This window comes from Polyodon spathula, chromosome 14 (assembly GCF_017654505.1).
Source record: "Polyodon spathula isolate WHYD16114869_AA chromosome 14, ASM1765450v1, whole genome shotgun sequence".
In the NCBI taxonomy this organism is placed as follows: Eukaryota; Metazoa; Chordata; class Actinopteri; order Acipenseriformes; family Polyodontidae; genus Polyodon; species Polyodon spathula.
In genome coordinates, this window is record NC_054547.1 from 28,962,846 (window position 1) to 28,975,874 (window position 13,029).

General features: G+C 37.8%; 1 protein-coding gene across 25 annotated transcripts in view; it reads right to left on the reverse strand.

The window, feature by feature from the left end:
* LOC121327141 (disks large homolog 1-like) overlaps positions 1-8,752 on the reverse strand; it is a 187,648-nt gene extending 178,896 nt beyond the window's left edge. For 11 of the 25 annotated variants that reach the window (XM_041270955.1, XM_041270969.1, XM_041270967.1 and 8 more), the window contains exons 1-2: positions 8,076-8,752; positions 7,600-7,731 (exon numbers count right to left, since the gene is read on the reverse strand). In XM_041270955.1, coding sequence (XP_041126889.1) covers positions 7,600-7,731; positions 8,076-8,094 — 151 coding nt within the window. In that variant the 5' untranslated portion in view covers positions 8,095-8,752. The remainder of the gene's footprint in view (positions 1-7,599; positions 7,732-8,075) is intronic. The other 14 variants (XM_041270975.1, XM_041270974.1, XM_041270973.1 and 11 more) reach the window with 2 other exon arrangements.
* Positions 8,753-13,029: the final 4,277 nt, after the last annotated feature.

The following is a 13,029-nucleotide window of genomic DNA, read 5'->3' on the forward strand; positions in this document are numbered from 1 at the left end:
TAAATGTCAGAAATATCTTCGACACACGCACACAAAAGCAGCACAAACCCACATCCCTCTGCAAATTACAGACTCGTCCATTCTTTGTCAATAAAGGTAATAAAATTATAAAATCAACTCTGTCTTTGTGAAATCTTTAGTTAATTTGGGAGCGAGATCCACTCATGTGGTTCCTTATGTATGTCTGCCTTAATCAGTTTGTACTCTTTGCAAGTAACTAGGCAAATATTGAGGTAAAGGGTGTAATGGGATAAAAATCATTTGTAACAACTAAATAAAAACATTTAAAAAAAGAGGAGGCGGCCAGGGGCGCACCCAGTTAGCACACAGCCACACCCAAATCCGTGCCTACATGAATGCCAAGCTAAGTCAATTTACTTTTTTTTTAATTTCTTGAAACTGTGCACTCCAAAGGCAGGAGCTCAAGTTTTGAATAAAAATGCTATTTATAAAAATGTCACAGGCATCGGTCAATCAAAGCTACATAGTTATTGTGATACTATGTTTGGGTGGGATCTTCCCTCTCACACAACAAATCATGTCCAAGCTGAGTTTGACTGACAGCTTGAGGCAGCTGACACAGATCTTTTGAAAGTCCCAGGCGTTTCAATATTCCAACTATTTTAAATGTGAAGTTTAAGCAACTTTGCAGACTAACTAGCAGTGTGTCTGTCGATGTGGCAAAACAAACTGATCTATTTAATTTTGTTTTTAAAGACAAAGGACAGATATCTGCAAGTTATTAATTTACATTGAGTTCAGCAGTGGAAATGACAACATCTGAAAATACATGTCGGAAAAGAAAATGACCAAACTGACTGGATGATTCGTTTGTTACTTCGTATTTGGGAACATTAATCAGGGAGAACGCTAATGAAGATTTGAGAGCAAATGTGGAATCATATTTTAAACTATCAACTTTGCGAATTGAACAGCCGCTTTCAAAATGACCCATATGGCCTCCTGAAAGCCTGGCCTGTATGCTTGCCACAATCGGACACATTCAGCATTAGAGGAAGTCTACAGAACTGGCATGTACTTTGTACAATGTTAATGTGGATGAAGCTGAAGATTCAGTCTTTGTTCAACAAATAAAGAGCAAATCGACGGTGGGGAAAAAATATCCAACACTAACTTAAGTTTAAAATTAATGCCACTTGTATATCTTTCCAAATATGCATGCACTTTTAAGGTTTGATCCCAATAACCACCTGTACACCGTGAACAGGATTAATACAGCTGTAGCGAGCCTCAACACGGACAAATTGCTGAAGAACATGCTGTCTCTCCTATGGTTTGAAAGAGACCTGTGCGATTCTCTGGAGTATGACCATAATTGCAAAATTCAACAGCAAGCCCGAAGCCTTATCCTGCAAGGTGGAGCGGAGATGGGAGGACACTAACTAGGCAATGGTAAGTAATATACTAACTTTCATTTTATTTAATAATTGCTTAAAATGTAATATGCCGTGTTCTCGCTGGTTTGGCTTTTTAAAGTGCACTCACCCCAGAAACGTGCACATTTATTGTTTGTTTACTTCAAACATTTTAAATGGTTCTAATTGATTTAAATAATTTTTGAAATGTAAACTATTTCCTGTGACGTCAAGACGCTTTGGTCATTGCCCGTCCAAACTAAATTGGGGCCCACCCACATTTGCAAGCCTAGTTACGGAGTCCACTGGAGTGGACTGCATTTCTATTTATTTATTTATTAACACATAGTATGTAAAGCCTATTAATTTTAACCAGAACTGCTCAGAATGTTGCTCACAATGCTTTTGTCACTGACACCCACTTCCTTAGAGATTGTTGTAGCGTTTCAGGCATTCTAAATTGGGTGAAAAACACAGTAGCTTGGTGTCTTAAAATACCTCTGCGGGATTTTCCAGCTGAAAGCCTCAGATATGCGGGAGCAACTTGGAAAATACGCGATTCCCACAATCCCACGACGAAAATAAAGCCCTGAACACACACACCTGTATACCATTACATAAGGAGGTAATCATGGAACTCACATATTTCTCTATATTAACTGAAGTACTTTGCAGCTAAGTGTTACTGGCAGGTGCCTCAGTAGGCTATAATTTCAACTATATCAATTACTTTGGGAAATAATGAATTTAACTATAAACTGCGACTTAAGTAGACATTGCACATACTAGTTAAATAATTGGCAACGAGTTTTCTTGAAAACTGTAATTAACCTGACAAAGTCTTGCAGTACTGTACCTTCATGCAACAAGATTGCTAGTCAATTGATTTCCAGCATACAGTAGTGAAGCACATGAAGAGCCGAGAGAGAGAAAGAAAATTGAAAAAACAAAGTGGATGGCCCAGGATTGGCTGCAGCAGAGGTGCTCATTGACCCCTTACTGTATGTGCTTATGAGCATTGAGAGGACGAAGGTAAAAAGGCATATCATTACAGATTAGGCTAAGATGTTAACAGCTGCAATGGGGGTATACAATAGCCTCCAATACTCTTTGATAACACAACAAAAATAGATGGATAAAGGCCAAAAAAGTTACTATTTTTGCATGTACATGTATTAGTATATTGTGTGTATTACTAATTTCAAATACTTATTTTGTATAGAAGCAATCACGCTCCATCCTAAAACACTTCCCTCTTATAATGTAAAGCACTCATAACTTGCTTTCAGTCTTTGTTACAGCACTACAAAAGTAAAACCTTTATCTCCCAAACCATATGAACGATGCTTATATCAGAGACATGCCTATACTGCTGTCTCTTTAAATCAGATTTTGATCCAGCTTTATCAGATCAATTACATGTGTCGACAGCGATCGGATCAAGAGGGGGGGAAAAAAGACTATTTTAAACTAAAATACAAAAAAAAGGAAAGCCACATTGATCACCAGGATAAACACTGGCTTGGTATTTTGAGCTGTGGGGGAAAAATACTCCATGTACTTTGTACAGATGTAGGTGTCACTTGACCACAAAAAAAAAATTTACAAAATGTCTCGCTTTGTGATGGTGCTGCGTGTAGGGTCCTGTACTAGAAACACAGCGATATCATTACAATCAAACTGATTAAAACTGTCATGCAGTCAGCAGACACATTCAATTGAATTAAAATGCATTAAAAGACAAAATAGCCGTGGTACAGTAATGGGGCACCCCCTGGGACTCACTTGGGGGGGGGGGGGGGGGGGGGGGGGGGGGGGTAAAGTCAGAACGACTACCTTGATTATTGGACAGAAACAGGTTGGGTTATAAATATCAAACATTGTCTATCTTTTTTTAATTGACTCCGCAGATATCTGTGTTTTCTGATACAAACATGCACTGTGCTGTACTGAGACCTGGTCCGAAGTCAGTTTGTAACTTGTGCTTATATGATTGCATTGGAGGTATATCTTTCTTGTATAAGTGTTTTTGAACCAAAAACAATTTGTCAGCTTATTTTTCCACTACACTAGATGTTTCCTAACCTTGGAACACAAAGGTTGGTATGTTTATTATTTTATTTAATATATGAATGCTGATTTTCCACTGCTTATATAACCAATTTAAAATTTCCATTAAAAATATTTACTTAACTCACTGATAAGACAGGTCCCACCCACTGCTTGGTAGTAAGAGCCTCGCTATACTGTGATTCGGTTATATTGTCATCCTGCAGTTGGCTCTCCTTTTCTTCAAAATGTAACTGCATGTGTACATATACAGTACCAGTTAAATGTTTGAGTACACTTGCTGGAAACTAGGTTTTTTCATAAGAGACAATGTTTTACGTCGTATACGTTTCTGTAAATACTTGAAAATAAAAACACGTTACAATATACAAAACAAAACTTAAGGAGTATCAAAACAATGTTCATGAAAATTGAACATTGTCTCTAAATCTTGGATTCCTCAAAATAGCCACCCTTTGCCTTAATAACAGCCACACAAACACAAGGCATTCGGTTAACAAGTTTCAGCAGGAAATCACCCAACATGTCTTCCCAGCTCTTCTGTAGCAATTCCCAGAGATGTAGGGCACTTGTGGGTGGTTTTGCTTTGACTCTTCTGTCCAGTTTGTCCCATACAAGTTATACAGGATTGAGGTCTGGAGACTGGGCAGGCCAGGTCATTAGATTGAGTTGTCCTTCACTTTCCTTCTTCGCCAGATAGTTCTTGCACAACTTTGAGGGGTGTTTCCGGTCATTATCTTGCTGAAGAATGAAGGACTTCCCAACTAGCCGTAATCCTGATGGAATGGCATGCCTCTGAAGTATGCTATGATAGCCATGCTGGTTGAGCTTGCCATGGACTTGGTAAAGATCACCAACTCTATAACCAGCAAAAGCAACCCCAGACCATGACACTACCTCCTCCATGGTTGACAGTGGGAACCACACATGCAGAACTCAAGCGCTCACCCTCTCTGCGTCTTACAAACACTCGGCGGTTGGACCCAAATATTTCACATTTTGACTCATCGGTCCATAAGACCAACTTCTACTCCTCAAACGTAGTTTCTTATTCTGCACTGTTAACATTGGTTTCTTTGCAGCAATTCTTCCAGTTAGGCCAGCTTCACACAATCTCCTCTGAACAGTTGATGTTGAAACATCTGTACTTCTAGTAGCATTTAGCTGAGCTTGTATTTCAGGGGCAGTTAATCACCGGTTTCGCAGACTTGTGACTCGAATGAACGTGTTCTCGATTCTGAGGGCACCCTTGGCTGCCTGACCTTGTTCGGTCCTCATGGTCACAGTAGTTACAGACACTTGCAAAGTTCTTGTGAGTAATTTCTTAAAGTAATTACAGACTGTCTTTTTCTCTTTGCTTAACTGAGCGTATTTTGCCATTTTCTGCTCCCTTACATTCAGGAATGACAAACTTGTGCCTATGCTACCTATATTTATAGTAATCATGGACCCTCACCTGTTAACAATAATTGGTGACAAAAGGTTAATTAAGTAAAATGCTAGTTAACTCAGAGAACATCTAACAAAGACACTTTTATACTTAGGTCAGTGTTCTAACACCGTGTTATACACATTTCAGACTTTTAACTGACTTGGGCGTCAGACTGAAATCCCCATGCTTTGGGTGACCACTTCATTGAAATTGACAAGATTTAAATTTTCATTTAAAAATTACATGTTTGAATGAAGTTCACTTATGATTATCAGCTTATATAAGTACACATATCATATAATGAAATATTAAGTGTTTAGAGACAAGTTTATACAGTTAAAAGCATAGATAATCATGAAAAACCTAGTTTCAAGCAGGTGTACTCAAACTTTTGACTGGTACTGTATGTATGCAATACAAATGTTGAAATGAAAGCACGTCTGTAGAAAAAAAGCTGAAGGCGGACAAGCGAGTGAAAAGTTGTCGAGTCATATGATGCGCATCTGTCAGAACATACACAATAGAAAAAAGTTGCGTTACCCTACTTAACAGAAGCAAGTCACTTTTTTTTTTTTGCTTTGCTCATGCAATTTTGTTTAGCAATACATTAGTGTGGGCAGGCTGGCCGTAGTGGTGACGTCAGACCTGGAAGAACACACAGTACTGAGGGTGAAATGGGAATGAAATGCGCCGATGCGTCGGATTATTGTAAAACAGAAAATAAAAGGTTGAACAAAGCTAAATACTTTTCACAAAACTGGTCGTTGGCCAAAGCAGACAGACACGGCAAGACAAACTCAAAACAAGTGCTGTGCTGCTTTAATTCATGTTTATATATATATATATATATATATATATATATATATATATATATATATTATATATATATATATATATACATACATATATACATACATACACACTAACACACTACATACAACATATAACAAACTACACACAGGGGCGGGGCACCCTGCCACAAGTAGTTACAGTAGTACTGGTACAGCTCCAGAGGTTGCAATCAAATTGGTTATTTGTGGAATGTATTAAATATAATAAAAAGGACACAGAAAATCCTCTCATTCATACTTGGCTGTATCGTTTTTTGTGGCAGCCCTTGAAGCCTGATCTCTCTTCTTAGTGCCAAATACATTATTAATATGGACAAATTAAGCTTAACTGGATAGGATGTATCACACATACCTAACCAGATGTTGGAAATAAAATATAATTACGCTACTAAAGTTGAACATGTAAGAGATAATTTAATAGCAGAATTAGATCTGAATTAAACATGGATTTACAGCCTTGTTGTGACACAAACAAGTGTTTATTTATCCACCACCCTTATGTTACAATCCATGACAGGAGCTCATGATGAAATCGCTTCTTTTACTGGAGGCCTGCTCTTGAATCGACTGGAATAATGGAATATTTCAGACACCCAGTGCACCAAGCAAACAGTAACAATTTGCTGTCATTTTATAGGACCAATGTGTGTGGTGTTCAAGAAAAGGTATAATGCGTACATTACAAATCAGGGGAATATTCATTGTAGGAACGCCATAGCAAACAGAAAGCTGTGGGCAAAAATAAAACGCATGCTTAAGAAAATTAAGTGTTCTCGTAAATAGGCTATTTAAATACAAAAAATAATCTGTGTAAGATATGCAAACCATCTGCCCCAGGGCAGAATCCAACGACTCAATACATTTGTACCTCTCCTACCTTCCGTTTCAAACTTTTACTCAGCTTTCATTCTCCTCCTACATACAGTGCCACTACACACTGACTCTAAGCCAAGACACTATCCAGCAACTGATGGAGTATCTTGCAAAGATTCAATACACTCTACAGAATTAATACAAGTGTATACCGTATAGAAACATGATAAAACGCTGTGGTCTACAGTATTGTCATATTACAACTGTGTCCTGTAATCTGTTGGCAAGTCGTTAGCTCACCAGCTAGAAGGTGTAAGGCTAGCATAGGCCTCCCTAACTACCAGTTGCCCTTGACTCAACCTGTGTATATTAATACACAAGATCCCTTGTGAATTCACAGGTGTTGCACAGAAGCCTCTCAATTTTCAGCAACAGCAATTAGGCCTACAGACAGAAGAGTATGTTTCCCCTGCCTCTTTCTCCATACCCCACCACCTCAACAGACCTTGTGACCAGGTCTGGGTTTATCTCCTAATAAACACTGTACTGTACCTGTTCCTTTTGAGATGGCCCTGTTCCATCCATATTCTGCAATATTAACCATGGGAACCTCACTGGGGAAGAGAGGCCATTGCTCCCTCTGGGTACTTACACTTAGTTTTCAAAAATGTTACCACTCCTATTGAGCACCTACAGTGAGGGTGTGGAGCCCTCATGGTAAGGGTGTGCTAATGTAAATGGCACATAATTGTAGTTTTTTTAAGAAGGCAGATTTTGAGTTTTAATAAGTAGCGCTCTGTGTTTGCAAACCTACTATAAATAAACAAACAATCTGCACAAGAAATAAAGAAACACATTGCACACAGTTATTTGTAAACGTAGTTGGCGCGATTCCATACTGAAAAAGTGCCAACTTCTAAACAAACACTTTAGGGTAAAACATCTGTTAGCAATTTTGACGTTTGCATGTTGCAACCTAAGCTCTTGTAATCATATCAATATTTCGGGAAGCACAAAAGCAGAAATTGTTATATATATATATATATATAATAAATACCTATGAGAGCCTGGAACAGGTTGCTCTGAAAGATGTTGATAACTCTCTCAATTGAGTGTCTGAGTTGTCTGTCCTCTGTTTGACTCAGTTTAGACCGATATTCTTCCAGGAGACCCAAAGCTCGCAGTGCATCTGAGTGGAATCAGAAATAACTTACGTTAGTAGTAGTTACTGCATACGTCTACATCTAATTAAAATATACCCAAGGTGTTGACAACTTGCAATCTAAGTGCAGATTGTACACGACAGCACATATGAGTACGTTTTTAAAAAAGCAAATCTAGGCTATTGTGTGACATGGCGTGAATCTAATGTAATTCGACAAAGCAACAAAGTTTCAGATTTGCCAACAATTTAACATCTGTTTGGTTTTCTATAGGCACCGGCTTTTTGTGTTTTGCCATCTGACATCTCTAGGTAAGTGAGAAACACGTAAACCCTGTTCACATGCAAAACATTCAAGACAATAAACTTACCTTTCTTCCTCACCGGCATCTTCGGATTCTGGGTGAGAAATGCTAATTTTAAAAAATAAAGCGCACAATAAAACAATCTCTTTGATTTAGGAGTTTTTGAATAGAAACAAAAAACGGGTGAAGACCTTTTGCATGAAATCCAAATGGCAAGGTTTTTGGTTTTTAAAAGATCTTCTCGTGACTTTGATATGAAAAGAATGTAAGCAGATTTCTCTGTCACTGTGTCTGGAAATTGGAATCCTGCTGAGAGAACACACCACCCACCAGTACGGTACCGTACAGCACAGCAAGCCTGACTGGAGCGAGAGGGAGGGGGCACACACACACACACAATACTGCTTATGTTTCAGAAACCACTTTAAGAAACTTTACAAAAAGCAATAATCCACAAGGAAAGCAAGTGATTGCCGAATTCCAGCAGCTCACAGTTTCACCCAAACCAACGCGCACGTAGCAGAGCAAGACAGAAAAAAAAACTAAGATCCAAAATAACGCAAATCGCGTTTCAGTTTCACAAATGCAAAACTGAATCCTTGCATTCCGGGCGCATTTGCTCTGTTTTGCTGTGGGTTTTCTCCTCTCTCTCCCCCTCCTCGCTTCTCTGCTATTTCTTAAAGTCAAACTTCTCCCGTTTTCTCCTCCTCCTTTTCCTCCTGTATGACCGAAATTCCAAACTTTCCTCCAAAATGGCGTCTTGGAGCTGGAAACAATACCACGTGACCTCGCTCCCTACCCTAGTCCAGCCAATCAGGAGTGAGAGCAAGGACTGGGCTACCTTAGCACAGGCAGGAGGGGAAAGGTGTGACTTGGGAGTTTTTTAAAGCAGCAAGGTGAGTGAGTGGTACAGTGCTATGCTGTTGATACACATGCCAGCATATTGAAGACAGACAACGCTCACTCAACTTTCCCAGGGTAGCTTTAGTGGCTTACAAGTATCTGCTAGTGAAAGATCAAACACTGCATCAGCCCTTGAGACATCTAAACCTATGGAAATGAATGTTCATTGACCTCCTGAAGACCTGGACATATGTGTTACAAAACTGGACTGAAAAAATGTTAAACACCTGTCATAGCACTGTCAATAGCGTAGGTAGCCAGGACGTCACTGATCCAAAGTCTACAGGGTGTTTTAATGAATGAACTGACTTGAAACATTGAGAGTTTTTATATTGTGCAAAATACATATAAGGGGATTTCAGTTCCATCAAATTATCTCATCATATGAGGGCCAGCCCAGTTACCAAAAAAAAGTGTGTGCTACGTAGTGCATGTCTAAACCTTAAATTTTATCAAACATCATTATTAAATAGTGATATGAAGGCAGGTCTGCACAAAATTGTGTTCTCACATCCTCAAAAAGCGTGGAGATTTGTAAAACATGATCATAAAGAGGTTTTACAGAGAGTAACCTTGCGTGACAGGCCAAGGTAGATTATTGCTGGTGTTCTTCAGTGAAGATTTGCCATCTTGACATTTTGTTTTGATAACTGTTCACCAGATTAGGAAAGAAAAACTTTAAACACTTGTCAGGTTTGACTTAGTGAGCCCATTAAGTGAGGCCATGTCAAAGCAATATTGAAATATATTATAATCAGTAATATCTATATACACACACACACACACACACACACACACACACACACACACAAAATATATACTTACCTTCACACAATTCACATGCATGCTTGCACAAATATACACTGACATAAACCCTCACTACATTCAAGTTGCTGTTTGTGTCACTTCCACCATGTCACTCACAAGCTGAACTGGTCTTACACTCAGAAGGCGATAGGCTGTCCTTGCCTTCATGCAGAAACATGTGACTCTGCACACAGTAACATCTGTTGGCACAACATGATCCTTCCCACTCATAATGTATTGCCTGAAACAAGTACAATTCAGTCTAAAGGGAAGTGCCTGTTGTCAGCACATTTTTGCATTTTAATATAATATGTTTTATTGTTAAATCACTTAAAACTCATTGTAAATGTTTACTGCAGTATACAATGGTAAAAGCATGGCAATGTTGTAAAGCATAGTGGGTGCAAGGTAAAGCACTTGCAAGCTCAGGTTATTAGTATTGAGAAGGTATGGTAAACTATTACATTACTGTGCAAATTTAAAGAGGTATGCTAATGGGGTTCTAAAAGATAGGTAGATAGACAGATAAATAGATAGATAGATAGATAGATAGATAGATAGATAGATAGATAGATAAATAAATAGATAGATATGCATATGGATTGGAAAAAATGTAGATAAAAATGATTTCAGACACCTGCTATTTTTATTGTGCATGTGCTTATCTGGGGAGCTGGGGGGGAGGTTCAAGTTGTTCAGACTCCCTGGCTCGTTTGATTTTTCCTATAGTGCCTACATTTCTATTGTAATTTCACATTCTCTTGAAATGCAGCCTATTCCCACATCCTTTGTTTTACAGTATCCCCCCCCACAAAAAGCTGGGGATGTCCGTGTAGAGGTTTTTGACACGTCAGCTATCTCAGCCTCACACAGTAGGCATACGCTTCACATATCTGCAAACACTACTGTTCAACTTGGCCATGGGAAACTAGGAACAAATGCAGTACAGCAGCAATGCAATCAATAGAAAACATCTGTAGCAGAAGGTTTATACATTTAGATCTCGACTAGATCACGAGTAAAAGTCCACAGTCTGCCTTTTTTCTGCTGAGTGACTCCAGCAAGAGACCAAAATCCAATTAGGAATTTATTGATATGGTTGATCAATAAAACATTCCCACAATGCAGAAATAAAGCCTCTTATTAATGTACATTGTGACCACAGCCACAGAAGATCACTCACAGTCTGCATTCTAATTTGAAACAGAACCATGATGATCATTTTGAGTACCGGTACCCATTCTTTAACTCTGACGCTGTAGATCTCATGCTGAAACAGACTTCATTGGTGGAAAACAGTCACAGCAGGCTGTTCACTTTGACCGATTGTGCTATAGGTAACCAGATGTCTTCTAACAGTTCCTATTGTTTTTCTCCTGGTAATCCTCCTGTAATAGGATTTTTGCATAGCAGAGCATGCCACCTTATGACAAAATGTAGTATGTGTAAGTTCTTTGAATGCTTCTTAATAATAATAATACATCAGAACAATCTGCAGTATAATTTTTCCAGGGTAATAGAACCTTCCTGAGAAACGCTGCTATTTTTTCACAGTTTCTCAGCTTCAGCTGTACTAATTAGGATCATGTTTAAATAGCCACAGTACCAGAACTATAATTAAATCATTACTTTGGTTTTGGCCAGTCTAATATACAAATAAAACAGGCTTGCTTAAGAGTAGTGCTTACTTAATCTTAATTAAATGTTTCACTATGATTTAGAGAATACTCATTTTCTTCTTACTGTTAGTGTGGTCAGTTAGATGAAATTGGAAGCCTGCAGTACTCATTTTTCAAAATGCTAGATTTAGCAATCTCAACAAATACAGGCATTCTGCTTTTCTCCAGATAATAATGTTATTGATGGAGCTCTCCCTTTTCATTTCTTCTAGTACTTTTAACTCTGGGCATCAACTTCCATGTGACAAAAACAAAACGCTGTAGAATACTGCTACAGTTGCAATGTTGCTAGACACATTTGCTAATCCTGAACTCCAGGAGAGAAGTTGATATTTTCACTTTTTTTTCATCATTAGTCAATTTTTGCAATGGCTCTCCTCCTAGCAGCTGATGGCTTAGTAATACTGACATCAGCGCAATGCACAGATGTGCTCCTTGACTACAGAGCTTGTTCTATAGTTGAATGATAAGATGTTCAACTTCCATCCATGAGGTTAGTGGTTTGCTTCCGGTCGACGACTCTCCATTTACAGAGGTAAATTAAGTTCGTTACTATAATAACGATAACTGTTTTACAAATCATATTAGGTGATATTGTGATTATGATCTACAATGATATATATAATATATATATATCTATATATATATATATATATATATATATTATATATATATATATATATCGTTTGCTTAATTTTTAAAATGAACCATGCGTAATTTTAATTAATTTCTTCCGTTTCAGAAATTGAAAGTTGATATCAGTATCTCTTATCATTATGCTGAACAGATTTTTTCTTTCCTTGTTTGTTTTTCAAACGCCACGCTGTTTCTTTTGGTACCACATCCCTTCCTGTGGTTAAGATTATTTTCTGTAGACTGTGTTAGTCTGACACAGGAAGTAAAAGTGTACCAGGAAGTCCAAGGTTTACAAAATATTCGTCACAAAGTGGACCAGTGATAATGATGCAATGCTAATAATTAAAACTCTGTCTGACTCATTACCCTATTCACAATTCCTAAATGATAATAAATAATATTGTATTGTTATTCACATGAATCTCTGTGGAGATGATAGAGCAATTTCCCTCTCTTTGGACCAGTTCTTGGTATACTTACTTAGACACAAGCATATGGTAATCTGCAGAGCAAAGTAAAGGAATGGTGCTAATTAATTAGTCCTTTTGGAAAGACACCAGACTTTGCAGTGTTTCTTGCAGAAGTAACTCCCTGAATGCTTCTGAAGATATTTCATTACACATTGAAATACTATGCCAGAAAAGGTATTTGAAATGTAGTTGGTAATATTTTATTTAAATTCTCCATTAATTGACATTTTATTATTCCTTTTCCATTGGAATGTTATGTAACTATTTAACAACCTATTGGATGCAACACAAGTACAGTGCACCAGAGCTGATGCTGGGTGAAGCAATAATACCCAGCACTAAAGCAACTAGAGGTCAGTTCATTCTGTATTTATTTTGCAGACTGGTCTTATAGTATAATATAGTATAGTATAGTAATTAGTAGTATTGTAGTAGTATTGTGATTATATGAATAGTAAGTATGGCCTAAAGAAACTGGAGATTAATATTAGTTTTGAATGCTTGTTTGTTTTACTCTCCTCTTAC